This window comes from Staurois parvus, unplaced genomic scaffold (genome assembly GCF_062004578.1).
Source record: "Staurois parvus isolate SC_StPar_1 unplaced genomic scaffold, SC_StPar_1.0 ptg000670l, whole genome shotgun sequence".
NCBI classification, from domain to species: Eukaryota; Metazoa; Chordata; class Amphibia; order Anura; family Ranidae; genus Staurois; species Staurois parvus.
The window spans coordinates 3,759,172-3,784,839 of record NW_028318466.1 but is presented as its reverse complement, the minus strand read 5'-3'; the positions used below and the strand labels follow the sequence as shown (position 1 = coordinate 3,784,839).

The 25,668-nt window shown below is 42.6% G+C and overlaps 1 protein-coding gene and 1 long non-coding RNA gene across 2 annotated transcripts in view; one reads left to right on the top strand and one right to left on the bottom strand.

The window, feature by feature from the left end:
* Positions 1–25,668, top strand: part of CAPN7 (calpain 7) — a 124,073-nt gene that overhangs the window by 69,914 nt on the left and 28,491 nt on the right. The window contains exons 9-14 of the mRNA XM_089652073.1: positions 9,045–9,138; positions 12,685–12,831; positions 16,746–16,852; positions 21,528–21,648; positions 23,144–23,288; positions 24,693–24,792. Of these exons, the coding sequence (XP_089508199.1) occupies positions 9,045–9,138; positions 12,685–12,831; positions 16,746–16,852; positions 21,528–21,648; positions 23,144–23,288; positions 24,693–24,792 (714 nt within the window). The remainder of the gene's footprint in view (positions 1–9,044; positions 9,139–12,684; positions 12,832–16,745; positions 16,853–21,527; positions 21,649–23,143; positions 23,289–24,692; positions 24,793–25,668) is intronic.
* The window catches only part of LOC149447788 (uncharacterized), a 44,977-nt gene that overhangs the window by 7,955 nt on the left and 11,354 nt on the right, over positions 1–25,668 (bottom strand). The gene's annotated exons all lie outside the window — the stretch shown is intronic.

Below are 25,668 nucleotides of genomic sequence, written 5' to 3'. Positions count from 1 at the left end.
TTACAGCACCATGTGGTATATGCCCTGCATACATGAAGCTAAAAGAATAACTCTTAACCTTGTTATACCCTCTAATGGCGGACCACAGTCTGGATCTGAACCAAGTTACTGTCCAATTTAGACCGGCCGTAGTCCCGCCATGTAAGACCTGGCTCTTCCACTCAGCTGCCGTCTCTGCTGTCATCCTCATCCAGCTGACATCAGAGGCTGCACAGCTCTGGTTGGACGGTGGGTGGCACATTGGCACATCAGTCTAGAGCGGACATTGGAGGCTCCAGATGGTGGGCACTGTCACGTTTACATTTCAAGTTAAACAGCAGATGATTAGTTGTAAGCAACCAATCTCCTGCTGTTGACCAGGAAAGGTTGTGCATCTCCCACTGTCCATCTGGAGCTGTCCTGCCTCCAGTGTCTGCTCTAGAGTGATGTACCTCCTGCCATCCACCTGGAACTGTCCTGCCTCCGATGTCAGCTGCATATTGATGTGCCTCCCTCTCTCTGCCCTTTGTAGGTAGGAGATGAAAGGGAACTACAGTATCTCACTGCTGTGAAGGATTTGGGGGAAGCCAAGGACGATGTGAAAGGGGGCAGAGGACAGGAATTTGCAGGAATTTGGAGGAGGAGTGGAGTGATATAAAGGGGAGGAGCTGGTGACAGGAATGTGTGTGTGTGTGTGGGGGGGTGAGGACAGGAATTTAAAGGGCAGAAATAAAGGGGGGCAGAGGACAGAAATCTGAAAGGAGGGGGTGTGTGACAACAGTGACGTGAAGGGAATGATATGAAGTGGGGCTGAGGACAGTATTGTGAAGGAGGAGGGGGCTGATATAAAGGGGACAGACGACTGGAATGTGCAGGTGAGGTGATATTAATGGGGGGAGTGATGTGAAGGGGGGGGTTGAAGACACTGCTGTGAAGGGGGGGACGACTGTAATGTGATCTTGATGTTCAGTAAATGGGGACAGAATTGTAATGTAAAGGGAGGGGGTGATGTGCGGGGGGGGGGGGGGGGGTTGTCTGGGAACACTGTTGTAATAACGGGATTGTAACTTGAAGGATCTGAGGCTAGGTGTACATCATTGTTACCTATGTTCTGCGTGGGCTGTCTTGCATGCAGAAATGCAAAAAAGAAGTCCCTGATCCTTTTTTTAAATTGCGCTGCGTGTGCGACATTTTCCAATGTTCCAAGCTGCTATTAAGGATCAAACATGCAATTCGGGCCTCAGCTGGAAGTACATTTTTTAGCGACTGGACCTCCGTGAATTTTAATTCAATACCCCAGCTCTAAAAGGATCTAAATACAGTTGTGGCCAAAATTATTCAACCCCCAATGCTGTAAAGGGGTTTAGGGACTATAGTGTACATTTGGAATTGTATTCAGAATCAAATCCTACAAGGACGTTGTAACTACCCAAATGCAACTAAAATGACATCAATTGTTTATGTAATACAGTAGTAAATGGTTCTTATGTGGTTTCTTCATTGCCACAATTATTCAACCCCTTAAAGACTACCACTCTGAAGAACAGAGGTTCATACAGGTGCTTTCCATCAGGTATTGAAAACACCTGTGGATGTCACCGAGCAGCAATCAAGCATAATAAGCACCAATTAGGCAGCTTTAAAATGACTGTGATACTCAGCTCCTTCTAGACATTTACTGGTGTGGTTACAAACATGGTGAAGGCAAGAGAATGGTCCAGGAAGACAAGAGAAGAGGTGATTTCTCTTCACAGGAAGGGCAATGGCTATAAGAAGATTGCAAAGATGTTAAACATACCAAGAGACACCTTAGGAAGCATCATTCGCAAATTCAAGGCAAAGGGCACTGTTGAAACGCTACCTGGTCGTGGCAGAAAGAAGATGCTGACTTCGACTGCTGTGCGCTACCTGAAGCGTAGAGTGGAGAGAAGTCCCCGTGTGACTGCTGAGGAACTGAGAAAAGATTTGTCAGATGTGGGTACAGAAGTTTCAGCCCAGACAATAAGACGCACACTGCGTAATGAAGGCCTCCGTGCCAGAACTCCCAGGCGTACCCCCTTGCTGTCTCCAAAGAATAAGAAGAGTCGACTGCAGTATGCCAAAAGCCATGTGGACAAACCACAAAAGTTGTGGGATAGTGTTCTGTGGACTGATGAAACAAAATTAGAACTGTTTGGGCCCATGGATCAACGCTATGTTTGGAGGAGGAAGAACAAGGCCTATGATGAAAAGAACACCTTGCCTACTGTGAAGCATGGTGGAGGGTCAATCATGCTTTGGGGCTGTTTTGCTTCTGCAGGTACAGGGAAGCTTCAGCGTGTGCAAGGTACCATGAATTCTCTTCAGTACCAGGAGATATTGGATGGAAACGTGATGCAGTCCGTCACACACCTGAGGCTTGGGAGACGTTGGACCTTTCAACAGGACAATGATCCCAAGCATACCTCCAAGTCCACTAGAGCATGGTTGCAGAGGAAAGGCTGGAACATTTTGGAGTGGCCATCGCAGTCACCAGACTTAAATCCGATTGAGAACCTCTGGTGGGACTTAAAGAAAGCAGTTGCAGTGCGCAAGCCTAAGAATGTGACTGAACTGGAGGCCTTTGCCCATGAAGAATGGGCGAAGATACCCGTAGATCGCTGCAAGACACTTGTGTAAAGCTATGCTTCACGTTTAAAAGCTGTTATAACTGTAAAAGGATGCTGTACTAAGTACTAAGATTGAATGTCACTTGGGGGTTGAATAAAACTGATAATGCTGTGAGCACAGAAAAGACATTTGTGGTTATTTCATTATAACTGTTATGTTATATTTGTCTGACCTACAAGTGCCTCTTTAATGTAAATGTAAGCAAGATGACTGAATGATCAAAAGCAATGTCAAACTGGCCAAAACACTCAATTTCAGTGGGGGTTGAATAATTTTGGCCACAACTGTAGTTGTTGCTTAGCCCCTGTAGGACAAAGTTTCAAAATGCTGATTCCCCTTTATAGTTGTCTCAGCACCACATCCCTGGTGAGTGTATACAAAAGCTAAGGCTTATTCTAAAAGCCCATTGCAGAATAAAATTGGGACTTTTGAGGTGTATATATTTACAGTCAGGTCCATAAATATTGGGACATCGACACAATTCTAACATTTTTGGCTCTGTACACCACCACAATGGATTTGAAATGAAACGAACAAGATGTGCTTTAACTGCAGACTGTCAGCTTTAATTTGAGGGTATTTACATCCAAATCAGGTGAACGGTGTAGGAATTACAACAGTTTGCATATGTGCCTCCCACTTGTTAAGGGACCAAAAGTAATGGGACAATTGGCTTCTCAGCTGTTCCATGGCCAGGTGTGTGTTATTCCCTCATTATCCAAATCCATTGTGGTGGTGTATAGAGCCAAAAATGTTAGAATTGTGTCGATGTCCCAATATTTATGGACCTGACTGTATGTATGGGAGGATCAGATAATTCACAAACAACACATTTTTCTAAAATCCATACATTTTATTGAGAACAAAAAGCATAATGATGAGAACCGAATATACATGATTTATTGATTATATAAACATTTTATATTCATTTATCATCATTAAGCTTTTTGTTCTCAGTAAAATGTATGGATATAAGAAAATGTGTTTGTGAATTTTCTGATCTTCTTAATTATGTGCACTTCAAAAGTTCCTATTTTTTCTGGAATGGATTTTGAGTAAGCCTTAGCTTTTGTATACTCTGCAGGACAAAGGCAGCCTATACTTCTAGACCTAACTTGATCTATACTTATGTAATAGTTTATTCACCACAATGAACTTAATAGAGAAAGATTTGGAAGGAATTTCCAAAGGTTGGTAGTGATGCCCTACTGTAATTGCCATGTAAGAAAACAATGTTATAGGCATTATTTGTTATTGCTGCACTATATGGATTTTTTCATTATTATCCTTCAGTTCTACTTTAAATATTTCATCTTTATTCACACCTGTAAGATCAATTGTGGTGCTTTTAATGCACTTGTGTTAATTTATACCTCATTAAGGCAGCCCATCTGAGTGGGCTGCCTAATGCTTTTCAACAGACTTGAAAATGTATCTGCTGCAGTTTTTGTATTTTAGTGCTCCTCAATATATAGCAGTGCATTATCTTAACTGTGTAATGCAAAAAAATTACTGGCATGGCAGCACACTGACGCATGTCATTTAGTTACAGCACATTGAGGTAACATATGTATTAAGCTGTGTGTCACTTCAGTGCAATGGAGAAAATGAGCTCAAACTGTTTTTCAGCATGTGGAGATATCTCTGTCCTGCCTCCATCCTTCTGACCTACCAGACCTGGAGGATTGTAGGTCGGGAGTAACTACTTTAAAGCCTCATGCACAAATACTTTTTTAAAATTCCAAGTCCTGCAGTTAGACACATCCGATTATTATATCACCCTGATATTGGATGACAAGCATGTTTCAAGCTATGACCCAGATCCTGGAGGGGTCCACAAGGGTTTTTCGATAGGGTGTTGTACTATCCCAAGACTTGCATGCATCCTGCTTACTTATTTTGAGCCTATTGCTTATGAAGAGTAAGGGGCTTGGATCTACTGAAGGCAGTATAGTGTCTCTTTTAGAATGATAGAACATCACAGAATTGAATAGTGGGCCTTTGAGATGGTGGTACTAACTTTACCCATTTGTATATTTTGAACATCAGCTAGCCCCAGTAACCTGGGTTAGGATAGTATTCTAGCATAGTTATTGAGTTTCTCAGGGCTATTATTTAGCCAAAATGCATTGACAATGCAAGAAGTGTAAAAGTAATGCATTAACCCTTGCTTTCTTCGTTCTAAGAGATGTGATGGATATTTTATTTTCTCATTTCGCAATAGTTCTTTGGAGACTTTGATGGTTAATCATCCAATGTCAGACCTATCTAACCCACTAGTATTTTTGTTCCAGAGAACTGAATTAGTGAACCTATTAATAACTGATTTTACAAAGCCTTTACAGTGGAATAAACCCTGGAGCCAATCCTTTCTTGTATACACAGGTCTTGGTTGACCAAACGTACCCATTGCATAATGGTACCCTGTACGTACGTTTGGCAGATAATGCAGCATTATCCCAGGGAGATAGACAGGACAAGTTCTATTTTCCCTAATCTGCTGGGAAATACTTTATCATAAAGGACATTAGTTCACAGATATGGCAGTGTAAACTGGATTTAATTGGTTCCAGATTGAGTTCAGGTACCTCCCATTGACATTCTTCTCTCAGCCTTTCATTTGTCTCAGCTCACATTTTCCTTTTAGGTTTTAAATGCTTTCCTCTTCAATGATCTTTGGTCCCAGTCTACTGTGAATTCTCCCATGAGATATAGCGCAGCCTGTGTGTGTAATATACAAGCACAGGTCAGTTCAGCACTGCTTTTGATTAGATTTTCTGGCAGTAATATTTTAGATATTAGTGAAGGGTTGCATGATGTCACAGCATTTAGTGATCAGCCATAAATATGGGACAAGGAAATTTTTTATCACCTGTCTCATTTCTGATACACTTATTTTTATTTCTTATCCGTGCTAATCTTTTCGCTATCCTCTGAATTCCTATCATTCTTGGCCCAGTTAATTTTTCTGCCTTTCCTACAGCTTTGCTTCTGTTACTATTTTGATACAAACTGAGCACTTTCTTTCACTTAAAAAATGCAAAGGTGAACTAACACCAGACCACTCCCCCCCAGTCCCCACTGTACTTACCTTCGGGGTTGCTGAGCTGTCAGTAGCCAGTTCAGCGGTCTAGGGATTTGAAATTCTCTTTCTTTTCTTCTCCGATCAGCTCTTGGACCAGATCGATTCAGTGTGTAAGCACTGGCCAATCAGAATCAATATTGGGTTTTAGTTCACTTTTGCATTTTTTCTGTAAAGGTGAACTAACCCTTTAAAGTGTATATCCATCTCCAGCAAAATTGGGATAATACCTACTTTATGTTCACACATTCCTATTTATATAGGAAAACTTTATCAATAATGCCACTTACCTTTTATGTTTGCTGTCTTCTGAAAACTCCTGAATCGAAAACTACAACTTTGCTTTCCTCGTCAATGTTAAGAAGGGGGCTGGGGATTTATGTTTACCGTAATTAACCCTGCCTGTGCATTGTTGTCAGGAGGGGAGAAGTCAGGTTTCTTTGTGTCACTCTTCCTATAAGCCACTGGTGTCAAACTGGCGGCCCTCCAGCTGTTGCCAAACTACAAGTCCCATGAGGCATTGCAAGATTGACAGTTACAAGCATGACTCCCAAGGGCAGAAGCATGATGGGACTGTTTTTGGAGGGCTGCTAGTTTGACACCCCTGCTATAGGCAGAGCGGAAAACCCCACATTGTTAGGCACAACAGTTCTCTTTTAAAAGTTTTAAAAGAAAAAACTTGGTTTGGTGAATGTAAAGAAAAAAGTTTGCAAAGGTATTAGAATTCAGTAATTTTTTCTATTACACTGTTTTGCCCTCCATGAAAATAATCAATTAAAGGTTTTTTGTTCAAAACGTCTGCCAACTTGTAAAGACATCCCCCGGATCTCACCAAATGTTTTACTATTTATTGTAAATGTATTTGTAATTTAAAGCAGCCTATATGCCTAATGGAATTCATTATCAGGAAAGGTATCTTTATGGAGAGTTTTTTTTTGTTAGTTTTATTATTTTACCCTGTGCTTCAATATGGCATCTTTCCAGTTCAGTTTGTTATAAATTCAGTGGAGTGTCTTAGGATGCAAAACTATGTTGCATAACAGCCACACAAAGGTGGTGCTGTTACAGTTTCTCACATTCTTCTAAATATTGTATTCTATCTTTTCATGAGACAACACAAAGAAATGACACTTTGCTACAATGTAAAGTAGTGAGTGTACAGCTTGTATAACAGTGTAAATTTGCTGTCCCTTCAAAATAACTCAACACACAGACATTAATGTCTAAACTGCTGGCAATTAAAGTGAGTACACCCCTAAGTGAAAATGTCCAAATTGGGCCCAAAGTGCCAATATTTTGTGTGGCCACCATTATTTTCCAGCACTGCCTTAACCTTCTTGGGCATGGAGTTCATCAGAGCTTCACAGGTAGCCACTGGAGTCCTCTTCCACTCCTCCATGACGACATCATGGAGCTGGTGGATATTAGAGACCTTGCGCTTTTCCACCTTCTGTTTGAGGATGCTCCACAGATGCTCAATAAGGTTTAGGTCTGGAGACATGCTTAGCCAGTCCATCACGTTTACCCTCAGCTTCTTTAGCAAGGCAGTGGTCGTCTTGGAGGTGTGTTTGGGGTTGTTATCATGTTGAAATACTGCCCTGCAGCCCAGTCTCCGAAGGGAAGGGATAATGCTCTGCTTCAGTATGTCACAGTACGTTGGCATCCTGAGGAAGTCACGTGATAATCGGGACGCAATGGGTAGGAACGTGGTGATGTATTTCCGGCGTAGACGCCATCTTGCTACACCCGAAACCCATGCAAATTACACCCATAGCATGTGGTTTGAATACTTGTTTTCTCTGATATCAAGTGAGTGGGCAATTGGCGGTGCTATGTCTTTCTTTATGCAATAAATGATACTACACTATGGAGGATCTCTCTTTTATGTCATTATTATGATCCATATGTGACTTGGCTGTATTACGGTTACGCATATCTGGAGGGGACCTGAGATGTATAACGCATACCACTGAAGGGGTCTTTACTATTTGGAAGGATACCACAGAGGGGAATCTGACCGTGGAGGATCCTTTTGTGATCCCACAGGCGTATTGGCCCATTGGGTCACAGTAAGGAGGTGAGGAGGCAATTCAGCTATTTTGGATTTTATTACCAGTGGCTATAACGCACATCCACCGTACAACCTGCATGGTCTTGAAGAAATAGTGGATCACCTTGCATATGTGCACTTTTTGGACTTTGAAAATTATTTATTTATTTTGTTATTTATTTATGTATATTTCACTATACAATTATTTCTAGACATTTGGATTACTTTTATGTGATATTAATTGAGGGATGATTGCTGTTTTTTCCTACATTTGTTTTTGTTTTATATATATTTGGAATCCTTTTTTGAAGTTTCCACTGAGCATGAGTCACTTTATATAGGAGTTATATCCCTTTTTTTTAAGGGATTCACTTTTATGTGTCACTTGGTTTGTTTTTTATTTGGCTAATTTTTAGCCACTGATCCCAATTAGGGATTTGAGTTGTCTGTTTGTCTATTTATATCTTGTGTGTTCACCAAATTGGGTCCAATTGGGACCACGTGGTTTCACGTTTTTTGTCACCTGAAAGATCCCAGAGAGGATCAGATCGCTTTGTATTTGTCACAGTTTATGCATTTTTTTTATTATTATTGCATTATTATATGTGGTTGTTGTTATTATTATTTATGTAGTAGCACTACACCACTAGATTTATATATTTTTAGCAAATTTACACTGTTATACAAGCTGTCCACTCACTATACATTTTAGCAAAGTGTCATTTCTTCAGTGTTGTCACACGAAAAGATATAAAATATTTACAAAAATGTGAGGCGTGTACTGACTTCTGTAAGATACTGTATATCACAAAGGTGTGCATGTTGGTGTGCTTAAAGAAACGAGTAACAGCCATATGACATGGCAATAACAATATCAAGTAGGCAGGCAGTGTAGAGTTCTGAAGGTGCCTATCCTCAAGTCTGGCTGATGATCATATAATGCCCATGGACACCTAAGGAGAGGAATAAACAAATACTACTTTTTACAGGGTGCCACCAAGAAATAATGCTGGGCTTACTGATCTGCATTTTCAACCAGTTTTCAATTGTTTCCCTGTTAACCCCATTTAGCATATCCTCTAGTTTGTTACAAATACTAAAGCATGCTTAAATTTGTTACATGAATGACAGCTGTGGTACTAGTTTATATACTATTTATACGGTATCCTGGGATTGTTAATTTTGTTCTAAAAATGTGTAAGTATTGGTGACAAACCAGAAATAAAGCAGTGTATTTTGGCTGCAGACCATACTGATTTTTTTTATAATTTTTCTGTCACTTAGTATAATCTATCCACAAAATAAAAAAGGGGAGCCAGAGTATAATCCATGTGGGAAATATATGGTGAAGCTGCACATCAATGGTGTACCTAGAAAGGTAAGTGATTGTCCTGTTTCTTCATATGGTATTGGGAATAATCACTGGTATGTTATTTTGCTTTAATTATGCACTTTCATAAATAACTGGGTACAAATCATGGCTTTTTTGGAGCCTTTACATCTTATTGATTTATAGTGTCTTATTGATTTTCTATCTTCAACTAGGAAAATCTTGTTTTGTGGGGTTGTTTTTACTTCTGCCTCCTAATTGAATGAGGCGGTGCAATGAGAGACTGTGACATGATTTTTATGGGGAAAACATCTTGAAATCATTCTTTTGTATCTTATATTAGTCATGGAAATAAGAAGATAATAAAGTTATTTCAAAGGTTAAATTAAAAAACAAACAAACATGTTATAGTTACTTGCTCTGTGGAATAGTTTTGCACAGAGCAGCCCTGATCCTCTTCTTTTTGGGTCCCCCACCGGCATAGAATGCATGAAGGTAAAGAACCTTCTGCCTTTAGAACCACATTAACCTACTTGGCGGTATTCCCGAGTATAGCTCGGGGTTAGCTTTCAGTATCAGAAGCGGTAACCCTGAGCTACACTCGGGGAATACACTGCAGCGCTTCTCCAGCGATCACTGTTTCACTTAACTTGTCCTGCGCTCCCGCGATGTCCCCCCTGCAGCGTCCCCAGCCATCTCCTCCGGCCAATGCCGGCATCTGTCTTCTGGGTTCTGTTCCCTGCAAGCATCGGGACGTACGATACGCACGAGGGATGGAACCGGCGGGAAATTAAAAAATGTCAAAATTGTACATTCACTCAATACACTAAAATTTTATAGTATAACATTACTGTATCAAACCATTTCACATACATTTTGTCCCGAGTGCTTTGTCCTGTGCCCTGCCTGCATTTTTACTGTTCTTTCTGCCTGGAAACTGAGAACCATCCATGGCATCCAAAAAGCGTCCCTTTAGGTCAAAAGCGGTTTTAGACCAGCTAGAGAACAGCGATAGTAAATTAGAACCACTTGCAGAATTGAGTGATAATGATTAGTGGGGAAATTCATCATCGGACACTGAAAACGATTTTTCGACTGAACTCGACGCTCTGTTTCAAATTTCAGTGTTTTTGGTTTGATTACATTATTGAATTAAATGTATTATTTTTATGATTATTTATTATATTATATATAAAAAAGGTGCAGCGCTTATATATTAAAACATGCAAGATATCAAAAATGCAAGAGTGTATCCCTGCAAAACGCAGGCAGGGTATAGTTATTATACTGCCCCTTATAGTCTCAAATAACACACAAATATATAGTTCATAATCTCCCAGTGGGTAGGGTGAGGTGAAGGATCAGATGGATCTCTATTGACACACGGTGATAACCAAAAAAGGTGATGTATGGTGATATCCAAAACTGGTAAAAGATTGTGCACTCACCAGATGCACAACCAATATGCGCATGTAAGAGATAACCCCTCTCAAGGTATGGTTCCAGGACTCATCAAAGGCAAGATCTGGTCAAACTCTACGATGTGGACCCTCAGCTGTCATGCATGGCTCTGTCCCCTATAGCTCTTTACTCTGCAGGTAGTTGGAAGCTCACTGCGGGGAGGACCTGCTGCTGCTCCCGGGCTCCTTCCGTCCTCCTCTGCCAGCTGACGAGCAGCACACAGCGCTCCATACACCCAGAGAGCCCTCTTCACCACACCGGGAACCGGAAGTTCCCCTCTCAGGTCGAACACACACAGCTCAGAATCCGGGAAAATCAAATCGCCGCGCCAGTGATGTACTTCCGCCCAACAGTCTGACTTCAAAGAGTGTGTAAGGATAACGTTGAAAACTCACACTAAATTCCCACTGACTACATCGCTGTGACAGTGTGCTGGAGGAACTTTCTGTCCGGGGACATGTTGCCGGGGGAAGGTCTTAGCAGCTGACAGTTGGGCAGAAGTACATCACTGGCGCGGCGATTTGATTTTCCCGGATTCTGAGCTGTGTGTGTTCGACCTGAGAGGGGAACTTCCGGTTCCCGGTGTGGTGAAGAGGGCTCTCCGGGTGTATGGAGCGCTGTGTGCTGCTCGTCAGCTGGCAGAGGAGGACGAAAGGAGCCCGGGAGCAGCAGCAGGTCCTCCCCGCAGTGAGCTTCCAACTACCTGCAGAGTAAAGAGCTATAGGGGACAGAGCCATGCATGACAGCTGAGGGTCCACATCGTAGAGTTTGACCAGATCTTGCCTTTGATGAGTCCTGGAACCATACCTTGAGAGGGGTTATCTCTTACATGCGCATATTGGTTGTGCATCTGGTGAGTGCACAATCTTTTACCAGTTTTGGATACCACCCTACATCACCTTTTTTGGTTATCACCGTGTGTCAATAGAGATCCATCTGATCCTTCACCTCACCCTACCCACTTGGATATTGTGAACTATATATTTGTGTGTTATTTGAGACTATAAGGGGCAGTATAATAACTATACCCTGCCTGCGTTTTGCAGGGATACACTCTTGCATTTTTGATATCTTGCATGTTTTAATATATAAGCGCTGCACCTTTTTTATATGTGAGTTTTTGGAGGTTTTTTTGGTACCTTTTGTGTTCAGCAGCTTTGTTACCTTTAGCGCTCACTTATACCTATTTTTACAGCATTTATTATATTATAATTTATGATTTCGTGTTTCAAATTTAATCCTACCCGGGATGTTTACTAGACTCTTGTTCGGACAGATTTCAGTGAGTTATTCCTAAGAATTACAGGCCTACAATAAGAAAAGACATATTTCCATTAAAAATAATGTACCGCTTTGAGCACAGGAATATGGACATAATCAGACTGCTAGGGAGGTTAATGCCTAAAACAAGGCATAAATGGTTAGCTGCTTTTTTTTTTTTTTTTTTTTTTTGATTAGCCAGATATTCCTTCATCCACACAAGTGAGGGGGGTGGAGGAAACACCTCAGCCCCCCTTTTCCCTGCCAGGATTGTATTCTGCCAGTGGCTCCCACTGCACTTATTAACACATTAACACATTTTTGCCCATTCGACACTTCGACAGAAGTCAATTTAACGACTGACTTCTATCATACAGGGAGGGCCACATACAGATTGAAATTCTGCCGGTCCCTGCTGAACTGGCCAAATTTTGATCCGTCTATTCCCAGCTTGAGTGACCACAGCATTAACAAACTTATACTAAAGAACAGGAACAGAGGAATATTGAAGACCAACATCCAACATCAGACACTGCTTTTCAAACAACTGTCTTCAGATGTCAACTCAAAACAAGGTCCATAATTTTTTTTTTACGTTTCCTCCCTTTTGCACTGTAAATGGATCAAAATTCTGGGAAGATGATATTTCTGTGCAGTAGTTTATTTTTACTTCTGTATCAAAATCATTCTAAATTCAATATTTTGTTCTAGTGTTAATGTTACTTTAGTTTCTGTATTACACTGTGGCTATGGAGTAAAAGTGAGTTGTGTTGAAAGCATTAACCCTACATTTTCATGGTGTCTGAAAAGTAAAGATGAAATCTGATTGGTTGTATATAATACATCATCTAACACACAATTTATACATTACAGGTTATAATAGATGATTTTCTGCCTGTGGATCATAATGGAGAGTTACTGTGCTCATATTCTAACAACAAGAATGAGTTGTGGGTGTCTTTGATTGAAAAAGCGTACATGAAAGTAATGGGAGGTTATGACTTTCCTGGATCAAATTCGGTGAGTAAGGCTATTATAGCAGCAAAGGTGGCTACATTACAGTGTTGATTGATTAGTTACATCAGGCTGATGTAAAATAGAAACAACAGTCTCATTTCTTATTCCTTAAACAACATCAAATGTATTTTTAATATTAGTGTGAATACTTGAATGTGTCTTTAGCTTCTCCATTCCCAGCAATATTTCTTAAAGCAGAACTCTGGGCAAAAACATCTTTACATGTCCTTGTTGCTAATCTCCTACCTGCACTGAATGTCATCCATCTTTTTGTAAACTCAGTAGTTGCTCTGATATAGCCTGAAGATTTTCAAATCAATAGGTTAATTCCCAGTGGTTTCCTGTAAGACCGGTGGCTGCTATGCCTCCTATTCCCCCAGCCACTGTTCTTGGCCCTTCCCATCTGTAGTTCTATCTACAGGAAGTAGGGGTGTGCTTCTGTCCCTGCTTGTTGTAGTGGGTGGAACAGGACTCTGAGACTGCCAGTCTGTACCGCCCATAGAGGTGGGGTTCTACAAATGATAGCCCCTCTGGGCCGCTCTGTAAGGCTGCACTGGCTGGAAGAGGAGGATACAGCTGGGACACAGGAGAACTGACCACAGACAGTTCTGCAGCAGTTGGTGAAGCTTGAAAGAGACAGGAGAAAGCCAGCTGATTTTGGGGGTGAGAGGGATTGGAGCAGCTGTCAAATGCCAGCCAATGGGATGGGGACTGGATGAGCTGCTGTTTATGGGGCTCCGCCCACTTTATTAAACTGTCCAATCATTGGCTGACCTTTGACAGTATGCTCCACTCCCGCCTACTCCTCCTCTCCCTCCCACAGGCATTCAGCTGCTGTCTGCCGCCCCTTTTATCAAGCCTCATGTATTTCTGGCAGCCATTGGTTGCTCCGGCCCACGACTTGGCTGCCGCTTCTTCGTTCTCTGCCACAGCAGTGCCCAGCACCATCCCAGCAGTATATGGTGTGTCCTCCTGTCACACTGCTTCCCCCCTCTCCAGTCACACTGCCCCCCCATTCCTGTCACACTGCTTACCCCCCCTCCTGTCACACTGCCCCCTCCCCCCTTCCTGTCACACCACCCCCTCCCACTGCCCCCCATCGCTCACACTGCCCCCCCTCCTGTCACACTGCCCCCTCTAATAATAAACAGAGGGCGCACTGGCCTAGTGCATTATCCTTTAAAAATGAACTTTAATATATAAAATGGTAAGTATTATACTCACAAGTGGATAAAAGTATATGTACATCTCATGAAAGCAGCACAAAGAAATTCGCAAAACATTAAGGTGTAGCAGAACGATGGAATCTCAACAGACTGACAGGTTTCGAGGACTCATCCTCTTCCTCAGAGCCCACAAAACTGCTGGCTGCTCCCAGACTAATATAAGGCCTTAACTGATGTAATAGTGCCTGTCCCTGTGACCCCACAGGAGGGAGACCTCTCACTTCCTGTTTCTGTTATCCCACTGGAGGGAGATTTCCCCTCAATTCCTGTTTCTGTGACCTCACCAGAGGGAGAATTTCCCTCAATTCCTATTTCAGCGACCCCACCGGAGAGAGACTTCCCCTCACTTCCTGTCCCTGTGACCCCAGTGGAAGGAAAATTACCATCACTTCCTGTTTGTGACCCCACCGGAGGGAGATTTACCCTCACGTCCTGTCCCTGTGACACCACCAGAGGGAGACTTCCCCTCACTACATGTACCCGTGACACCACTGGGGAGAGACTTCCTGTTTCATTGATACCACTGTTTCTGTGACCCCACTGGAGGGAGACTTCCCTTTACTTCTTGTCCCTGTGACACCACTAAAGGTAGACTTCCTATTTCTGTGGCACCAATGAAAGGAGTCTTCCCAACAATTCCTGTTGCTGTGACCCCACTGGAGGTAGACTTGCCCTCACTTCCTGTCCCTGTGGCCCCACTGGAGGGAGACTTCCTGTTTCTGTGACACCACTGAAGGAAGACTTCCCTTCACTTCCTGTTTCTATGACCCCACTAGAGGGAGGCTTCCCCTCATTTCTTGTCTCCCTCCAGTGACACCACTGGAGGGAGACTTCCTGTTTCTGTGGCACCAATGAAAGGAGTCTTCCCAACAATTTCTGTTGCTGTGACCCCACTGGAGGGAGACTTCCCCTCACTTTCTGTCCCTGTTACCCCACTGGAGGGAGACTTTCTGTTTCTGTGACAGCAATGGTAGAAGCCTTCCCACCAAAACCTGTTTCTGTGACCTCACTGAAGGGAGACTCCCCCTCACTTCCTGTTTCTGTGAACCCCACCAGAGGGAGACTTCCCCTCACTTCCTGTCCCTGTGACCCCATTGGAGGGAGACTTTTCATCACTTCCTGTCCCTGTGACACAACTTGTGGGAGACTTCCCCTCACTTCCTGTTTCTGGGACCCCCACTGGATGGAGACTTCCCTCCACTTCCTCTCCATCTGACCCCACTGGAAGGATAATTTCTCTCACTTCCTGTCCCTGTGACCTCACTGGAAGGAGAATTCCCCTCACTACCTGTCCCTATGACACCGCTGGAGGGAGACATCCTGTTTCTGTGACACCCACTGGAGGGAGAATTCACCTCACTTCCTGACCCTGGCACAGGAACAGCCATAATAACATTGTCAGAGGTTCAACTCCTCCCTTGTTGTACTATAAATGTCTTCTTTTCTGTGACCCCATGGGATATATTTCAAGTAATCTCCTGTAGTATGGCTACAGTATCTGATCAATTCGTTTACCCACTGTTGTGCCTGGAGTGGGAAAGATTACATGTGAAGAGAGCAGCCACAACCAGTAACAGAAAAGCTAGAAGAGGAAGAATTCAATATAAGGCAGATTACATAGAATGAACTAAACATATTGCACATGCTTGCTTTACATTTACAAGATTGGCAGCTAACTGTGCTGCTGTGTGCTGCTGAGCAGTGTGGCTGGTGAATGAGGGGGGCATGATTTACCTACATTGAAGTGGGCGAGCACACAGTCAACAGGTACAGGCCTTGTGTACCCACCCACATTCAGTGCAGTTCCTAGAGGTTGATGGGAAGTGTAGTTTCCTGAGAGGAGAGGATACAATATGATGTAATCTCTGCTGTTACACTTCCTTTTTGGCAGAACAGATGCTGTTATCTTTTGAATTACAGAGATGACTTCCTGAAAATTCAGTTAGACCTTTCTCTTCAATGGTGAGGAATTTCACAAATGTATTAACGGTTTAGTGTTTTGGGGGGTGTACTAATGGGTGATTTTTATGTGTATCCCAGAGTTCTTCTTTAAATATGTTGCTTTATCCTTGTGCTTTGTGAGACAATGTAGTGAATGACTGAAAGAAGCTAAAAATGAAGCTTCGGAGAGTAATGCAGTAGTCCTTTGCATCAGTTAAGTCCTTTAGGTATTAGACATTAAAGTGGTTCTAAAGGCTCAAGGTTTTTTATCTTTTGCATGAAGGTAAAATACCTATGTGCAGCAGTGCCCCCAGCCCCCGGAATACTTACCTGAGCGCCATTGAGATCCAGCGATGTGCACAATAGCCTCAGCTGTCTCGGGTCTCTGCTTCTTCATTGGCTGAGACAGCAAGCAGGAGCCATTGGCTGCCGTTGCTGTCAATCACAGCCAGTTAGCCAAGGAGGAGAGAGGGGTTGGGGCCAAGCCTCAGCTCCACGTGTGAATGGACACACGGAGCAGCGGGCGCCCCCATAGCAAGCTGCTTGCTGTGGGGGAACCCGACAGAAAGGAGGAGCCAGAAGAACCTGCGGGGGACCCGAGAAGAGGAGGATCCGGCCACTCTGTGCAAAACCACTACACAGAGCAGGTAAGTATAACATGTTTGTTATTTAAAAAAAAAAAAAACACAAACCTTTAGTATCACTGTAAGCATTGGGTGAATGTACCTCTGTACTATATCGTCCTTGCAGAACATTGATCTACATGCACTGACTGGATGGATACCAGAGAGAATTGCTATGCACTCAGGCAACCAAGCCTTTGATAAAGAAAGCACTTTTAGAATGCTCTACCAAAGGTATGTCTCTATGTATGAATCGTCTGTTTTTGTGTGTCTGTAGCATATACTGGTAATCTATATTACAACTTCAACTGAGTGATAGTTACAGATACTGTGGGGGAGATTTACCGAAATGGGTGCACACAGAATATGGTGCAGCTGTGCATTGCAACCAATCAGCTTCCAGGTTTTATTGTCAAAGCTTAATTGAACAAGCTGAAGCTAGAAGCTGATTGGTTATTATGCATGGCTATACCAGATTCCATGTTCGCCAGATTTGGCAAATCTCCCCCTGTATGTGCATTAACCACTTGCCTACCGGGCACTTATACCCCCCTTCCTGCCCAGGCCAATTTTCAGCTTTCAGCGCTGTCACACTTTGAATGAAAATTGCGTGGTCATGCAACACTGTACCCATATGAAATGTTTATAATTTTTTTGAGACAGATAGAGCTTTCTTTTGGTTGTATTTAATCACCTCTGGGTTCTTTATTTTTTGCTAAACAAAGCACAAACCACTAAAAATTTTGAAAAAAATTTTTTTTCTTAGTTTTTGTTATAAAATTTTGTGATTTTTTTCCTTCACTGATGTGCGCTAATGAGGCTGCAGTGATGGGCACTGATGAGGAGGCACTGGTAGGTGGCACTGATGAGCATTGACAGGCATCACTGATGGGCACTGAAAGGCAGCACTCATATATGGCACTGATAGGTGGCACTGTTAGGCAGCACTGACTGGCACTGTTAGGTGGCACTGACTGGCATTGTTAGGCGGCACTGATAGGCAGCACTGACGGTCACTGATAGGCGGCACTGATGCGCACTGATAGGCGGCACTGATGCGCACTGATAGGTGGCACTGATTGGGAGCACTGATTGGCATTGTTAGGTGGCACTGACTGGCACTGATAGGTAACACTGAAAGGCAGCTCAGATGGGCACTGATATGTGGCGTTGATGTGGCACTGATGGGCACTGGCAGGTGGCATTGATGAGCACTGACAGCTGGCACTGATGGACACTGACAGGTGGCATTGCTGGGGCTACACAGATCATCAGGGGACACTGATCATCAGTGCTCTGATGATCAGTGCACATGTCCACTCTGAGTAAAGCCGATCACCGGCTCTTGAGGAGAGAAATGCCGATAACCGGCATTTCCCTATTTACATGTGATCATCTGTGATTGGACACAGCTGATCACATGACCGAGCCGACATCTTCGGCTTTTTCTGTTGATCGGTGATCCGCTGTGTCCAAAGGACACTGCACCACTGATCACCGCGCTGCGCACTCCCGGAGCTGCGCATGCGCGGTTAGAATGGGATGACGTCCTCCCAGAATGAGACAACTGCCTTGCGCCCGTCATTTCCTTATATGGTGGGCGGGAGGCAGTTAAAGGTAACATTTGAATAAAATAAGGAGGATTATAAAGTCTTTATTGGTGGGGATACACTTTTTCCTACACACATCTTACCTAAAGTGGAAAGCTAGAAATTCTCTTTTTTTACAAATTTACATCGAGCCACCTTGGCTCAATGTAAGTATCCATATCTGATATTTGGAGGACCTCTGGGATTGCTGAAAATAACTAGTAATCTGTGCTGCTTACAGTGATAGCCACAATCTTCTGTGGGGCTGCTCAAGCAGCTTCCCTTCTGAGGAGGAGATCGCTCACTCGACAGTGCTGCCATTTAGAGAACACCTTGGGTGTTTTTAAAGGACAGGTTCACCTTTTGTTTACTTTTTTTTTTCTAAATTCCATCTTCCCTATGTACCAATATAGCATTAACCTCTTGGCGCTGGCTGAACGCAAATATGCGGCCTCTCAGCGTCTGGGCCTAGATGCAGAGCGGCCGCACATTTGTGTTCTAGTCAAAAAAAACATATGTGCTGAGAATGTGCGGGCTCCCAGCACGCACGTTCAGTACTCACGGAAAGGTCCCAATCTCCTCTTTCGATCAGGACCTTTCCCGATCATGTGACAGCGAATCACGGCGGTCACATGACCCTAAAACCCTGCCCCGCCTCCCGGCTTCTGGAACCCTTAAAGGTCCGGGAAGCACCAGTGCCAAGGGGTTAATCTACTTATTTTGTAGAAATTCAAAAGCGTTCCCTTTTTTTGTACACACCTTTATGTCAGTGTCCAGATGTCTTCTCTATTACTTCTGCCTTATTTCCTGCAGAGACACAGGTCATGACACATGAAGGAATTGATCAGCTGACCTGATTAGCACACACCCTGCATCATCACCCTCCTACCTCCCACCCACTTCCAGGTGCACAAATATGAAGTAAAAAGCAATCAATCAGAGATCACTGTTCTAAATACGCAGACATCGATTTTTATTTTTCTACCTTAACTTTCATCTTGCATAGGTCAATCATTTGGCATAGTGTGTTGAGTAAACAGATAACAGCCAATGTGGCTACAGCTGTAGTATTGAAAACAGGAGAATTGTGTTTTGGGTTCTGTAACTTTCATATACACTATACAATCTGAATGTACAATCTCCTTTAAATCTACCATCAACTATGCCGTGCAAGGGCCTGCCTAACTGGATACAGAGTGATTGGGTAGATAGGTATGTCGTCCTATTCTATAGTTCTGGAAAATCTAAAGGAATCTAAATCTAAAGGGAATTGTATAGAGATTGTACAATCAGATTGCATTGTGTATGGCCACCTTTATACAACTAAAATGAACTACTTGCGCTTTCGGTGCCATTAATTGTTAACGGCACACCAAACACAGAAGCAAACACGTTTTTGGGTTCTCAGTACAAGTGCATGCTGAGCAGCCAAATCAACCTCCCAGTGTCTGCTCTGTTATAGGTTAAGTTCACATTTAAAAAAATGATAATGCACATTTTTCCAGGTAAAATATACATTTACAATTTTTTTCTCTTTTTAGGAGCCTGGAAGGCATTGCACCAGCGATCAGCAGGTTGTGGGTGTAATCAGGGCTGTGGATAAGGGGGAACCACCAGTCCTCCTGTATGGGGCCCAGGACAGCAGGGGGGGCCCAGGCAGCTGGGTGAATTGGATCTGGACAGGGAAGTTGATCGGCGCAGCCGGTGGGGGGGATTACTGGAACTGGTCCCCCGTAGGGCTCTCTCTGCAGCAGCTGAAAGCTTGTCCTCTCCCTCCCGCTGGCTTTCAGCTGCTGCAAAGGGAACCCTACAGGGGATCAGTTCCAGTAATTGCGTCCCATCACCCTCCCTGTGCACCATACCTTTCCCCCTGCTGCCCAGGCTCCCCTGTGTGCCCCCACCCCTTATGTGCGTCTGGCTTCCCTCCTCTCCTTTCTGCCGGCAGTGGCAAGCACACAATAGGATCCTTCAGGATAGAGAGTGGGGGAAGGGTTCAGTAAATATGTCACATTTACCAGCCCCTTCCTTTCCTGAATGAACACTCTACCAATCACTCACTGTGTTCGTTCATAACTGAAGCTTAGTAAACAGTGTTTTTTTTGGGGTGCCCTGTCAGGGTGGATGTATGGGGCCCTGTGGTTTCTAACAGCAGCCCTGGCTGTAATGCAGGACTCCTACAGACTGTCAGTGTAATCTGTCTTCCCATACATCGTATAGGCAGGCTCTTTCACACTGACAGGAAGAATCAGTGAACTACCACAGCGCTGTGAGGCCAACATCCACAAAGGATGTTGGTACTTGTAGTTGATGCATTCACGGAACGTTGGTGTGGGGAACTTCTTCCCTTACTGCTGTCACACAGAGAACTCGGATCGCCAAGCTACTGCAGGAGCTGGAACATGTTACATGTTCCACCCTAAAAACAGGTGGAACATGTAACATGTTCCCATAGGTAAACTTATCCGAAACCCAGAGCAGTTTTTGCATTTATATTTTGCACATGTTAAAAAAAACACTTTAGGCTTGAAGATTACAAAAAAAACCAAAATATTATATATTTTCTGAAAACAGATACCCCAGAGAATAAAATAGTGATAGTTTCAATTTTTTATGCCACATGATATTACTGCAAAGGTCAAGGAAATTCAAATCTAAAATCATGCATAGGCGCCCAGACTTGTGTCTTAGTACATGCGTATATGTGGCGGTGGGGGATTTTATGTTCTTTTGTGTAACTTCTTATTTTTTTTATACACAATAAAATAAAATGTATTTTTATTTAACTTTTTGTCCCCTGTGTGATGATGTTTTGGTGACAGATTCTATTTAATGAGACATGCAGGGCCTAAGAGATCCTGCATGTCTCCTTTGTACTCCACTGAATGTAATGCAGTGCAGATTGTACTGCATTACATTCTTACCTGGCCTCAATGGCTGGGGACACTGTCAATGGGGACCCGGAAGTGATATCATACACATAGTTTCCAGGTCAGGAACAAGAAGGAGACGAGAGTGGAGGTGTTTCCACTCTCCTCCCTCCCCATGCATTTTTTTACACATTATTTTACAACAGGCCGGACCTCCAAGTGCAAGTGAAACATTTAGTAGCGGTATTACTACCACTGCTAATTGTGACAGCTCCAGCTCTGAGAAGTTGCTTGTCAGGGAGTCAGTACCCTCCTGCATCCAAACAACACAAACAAAGTTGCAAAATTTTGTTCAGGCATTAAGGTTTGTTTTACCTTCAGACATTAAGAGGTTAAAAAATATGCACTTGGCTCTCTTCCAATGGTATGATATTCTGTTTGTACTCTTTTCAGATTTCACAAGGGTGATGTACTTATTACTACAGCTACAGGAGTGATGACTGAAGAAGAAGGGGAAAAATGGGGATTGGTCCCTACACATGCATACGCTGTCCTGGACATAAGGGAATACAAGGTATGATTTTACATGTTGGTTGACATATTACATATGCATCCTTACATGTGTTACTTACTTCTTACTTTTACTATTATTTACAGGGAATCTCTTACCTAGAAAATGTATATTGTTATACACCAGTTCACTGCTGTTCTTAGCAAAAGTAATTTTATATTACTGATTACTCTGCAGTCACAGCATTTATTTAGCAAATACAAATTATTCCTGTATTGTCTCATTGACATTGATCTTTGCTCACATGTTAGAACTGATTTACAGTATATCTCAACCCAAGAAAAAAAAATATGTATAATGCAGCTTTCCAGTCCCTAGATGTGGTGGCTGCATACGTTTTATTTTTTTTCAGGCCAAGAACATTTTTAGCAAGTGCATAAAAATATCTTTTGATCCAGCCAGAAATTTTGTGTCCTTGTAACTTCCTGTGCACTGATCTGAAATCTCAAACAATGTTATCAGCTTTCCTAGCTGTCTTCTGTAAGCAATAAAACATCTCCCTATGTAATGGAGAGGAGAAGGGGTTTTGCTCCATCTTAGAGTGCAGTGAGTTAGTGTTGTCACCCTAGGACAGAATATAAAGGAAAAATAATCCAGAACAAAAGGAAAGTATTGCAGCCTTACATATCAAAATGTCTGATAGAAGGATTCATCTCTTTTTCAATATCAACCTGTCAAATCCTTCTTTTGACTATCCCAGTGCAATGTTGGGGAATAAATGGGAGACAAATGTAGTTATTCTAGTCAGTGTGCACAGTTCTGCATCCAGAAATCTTGATACGTTCTGCCATTATCCATACAGTAATAGTTGTAGCATCCCATGGCAACTAATTAGGAGTTGGTTTACAACATGCTGCTTAATGCTGAATTCTGATCAACTGTCAGAGATTTCTGCACACTATTTATCAGTTATGTGAGTTAGGGCTCATTCTTAAGTGCAGCAGGACCTACTGCTCCTCTGAAAAGCGACCCATACTTGGATTGCTTTTAGAAGGTGTTTGACAGGCAGTGAGGAAGCAATATGTCGCCCCCTCACTGCCTGATTTATCTTTTTAAATGTACTACTAATGTGCCGGAGTTGCATGCATTGCACGTGGATGCGGAGCTGTTCCAGCATGGAACCATAAAACGTCAAATAAGTTTTCCCAAGGTATGTGTACAGCAATGAACAGCTGTATCTTTAGTATTCATGTGGCAGTGCAGTGGGGGAGCTATAAAACCATGGCTAAACTTCCTGATTTTACCACACCCTGACCTCATATTTGAGCAAGCCTTGAATGTGAGATCTTCACAGTAGCTGTTTCCTGCTGTGCATTGTATATTGTGTTTCTTTTGATTAAAAATGTATACAGTAAGCATGGATTACCTACTACACACAAAAAGAATTAGAGGGCTCATGCACAGTGCACTGTTTTAATAAACAACATCAAATTATTGTTGCATAAAATGCAGAACGGTTGTACATTTATTTGTATGTATTTCTTGTGTTACTTTGCAGACATTGAGGTTCCTGCAGTTGAAGAACCCCTGGAGTCATTTAAGGTGGAAAGGTCGTTTTTGTGAGAAGGATGAGAGGAGCTGGACCCCTGAGTTGCAGAAATACTTGAATTTCGATCCACGGACAGCCCAGAAAATTGACAATGGTAACATGCGTTTGCATGTATGTATTGTAAGGCATTAGCTCAGTAGCGGGTTGTGCTTGACTCCCTGGATGAGTCACAGCACGGTGAAAAAGGCACAGCAAGACAGCAGGATCTTGGTGAAACACAATTGTGGTTTATTTACAAAGTCTGTGATCACCAAGTGCTGGCATCAAAACAAGAAAATAGAACAAAAACAGAAAAATAAACCCTTGCCACGTTGGGCGTCTAACTGCAAACACAGGAACCTAACTTGTCTTAAAACAGCCTACTGCTGCCCAGACACTTGGCTTTCACACTGAATAGGTCCATGGTCACAGAGACTAATGCAGGCCATTCATGGGTTGAATTCTAAACAAATTTTTTTTAAAAAATCATAAGTTTACTGCGTTTTGTAATCAGATGATGCCACCATTGATTTCGAAATTCGACCAACCAAGCCTTCAATTTCACCTCATACAGAAAATAATTTTCATGGCCTGGAATCTTCTTTTCTTTCCAAGTCACAGCTTATGCTCATTTATTGATTATATTTCTCGCACAATTCTCCCATCATTGATTAGAAATTAGGTAATTTTTCAAAAAAATTCCAACATGGCCGATCACTCAAGTTCAATAACCTTGCGAAAAATGGCAGATGCTGCGACCCACTAATGCCGCAAAATGCAAAAAAAAAATTCTTAGATATGATTGTCGAATGAAAATTCGTTCACAATTCAAACCATGTATGGCCGGCATTAATCTCACCATACAAGTAAATGGTGTGTGTTTATAAACACCTAGATCTGCTGTTAAAAATGCAATTTAGGTCTAAAATTCCAGTCCAGCAAATAGCCTTTTAAAACAGTAGTAAATTGCATAAAAAAAAAAATTCCCTGCAAGGCAATGGCATAATGTGCTAATATGCATCACATACTAGCACATTATGTAAAACTTACCTTAAAACGAAGCCCTCCAGTGGCGCTCTGTCACCGCTGTAAAGGCTTCCATCTTCACCCGGTCTTCTTTCTGGGTTCGTGAACTTCGACCATCTGATTGGCCAAGCCACGATGATGTCACTCCTGTACGCATGCCATGGCACAGTACTCTGAAGGAATGGCATGGGTATGCCGTTCCTTCAGAGCACTTACGCCAGTTACAAAAAACCTGAATATCTCCTAAATGGTTCACGTTTAGGAGATATTCATTTTACCTACATGTAAGCTTTATTATAAGCTGACCTGCAGGTAAAAATGAACAAAGTGGGTTTACTACCATTTTAACTCCATTGCTGATACCTAAAGATGGGGAATATTGGACAAACATAAATCACAGGTTTTGGATTATGGCGAATTTTAGGATAGATCTCCTTGTTACCTACTAATATTATGTCATAAACAATGTTCTTTTGATATTTCCCATTCCTAGGTATTTTTTGGATTACATGGGAAGATCTGTGTCAGTACTATGATGTCATCTATTTAAGCTGGAATCCAGCCCTCTTCAAAGAATCAACATGTATTCATAGGTATGTCATTTCATTAATGTTTTGTTTTTTTTGGTTTTTCTTAACCCTTTAATGCTGAAGGCATTGTTATACCTTAATAACTGAACATAGGCTTTTCCTGATTATGATCACAATAAATTGGCTTTCACAGTGATCATAGGATCGGGGTTTAATCCCCCTGAGCGAACTATTGGCGCTTTATAAATACTGTATAATAATAATCCTACTAGCTCCCATTTGTTACTGCAGTGACCAGGAGCTATCAGAGAGTGCACAATCACAATGCTGGGGGTGTGCAATTGAACATGCTCCTGACATAAAACAGGAATGAACAGACGCATTCATGTGGCAGCATAAAACAAGGTCCACCACACCATATGTGTATGGCCAGCAGGAAGGGATTAAGCAAATGTATACACAAAGTAAGGTGGACACAAGTTCATGTTTTGTGTGAAGTTGTGTATTAGTTTAACCAACAGCAGTGTTTCTTAAGTCCTTGGTGCCGGCACTTAAGGGGTTTCAGATGCCAGGAAGCAGGTAAGGGTTTCTGCTCATGTGACCACCATGAATGGCTCTCATAGTAGGCACATGATCAGAAAGCTCTCGGCGCAGTTCTGCTTTTCTTTGAGAATGCATATATGTGGCCTCTCTGCGTTAAGATCCACCCGCTGAGAGGCCACATATATGCGTAGGGCTGGTGGAAAGGAGTCAAAGGACAAGTTCACCTTTCGTAACATGTTACATCCATACTGAGGGTGTAACATGTTACTGTAGGACCAGCCCCCGCACCAACCCTGGTTCCCCATTGTGACAGCTAGGGGGGGATCATCTTCCCCTGCTAGCTATCACAATTTTTTTAAAAACGTTCCGCCCACCTGGATGCATCATTTATTCACA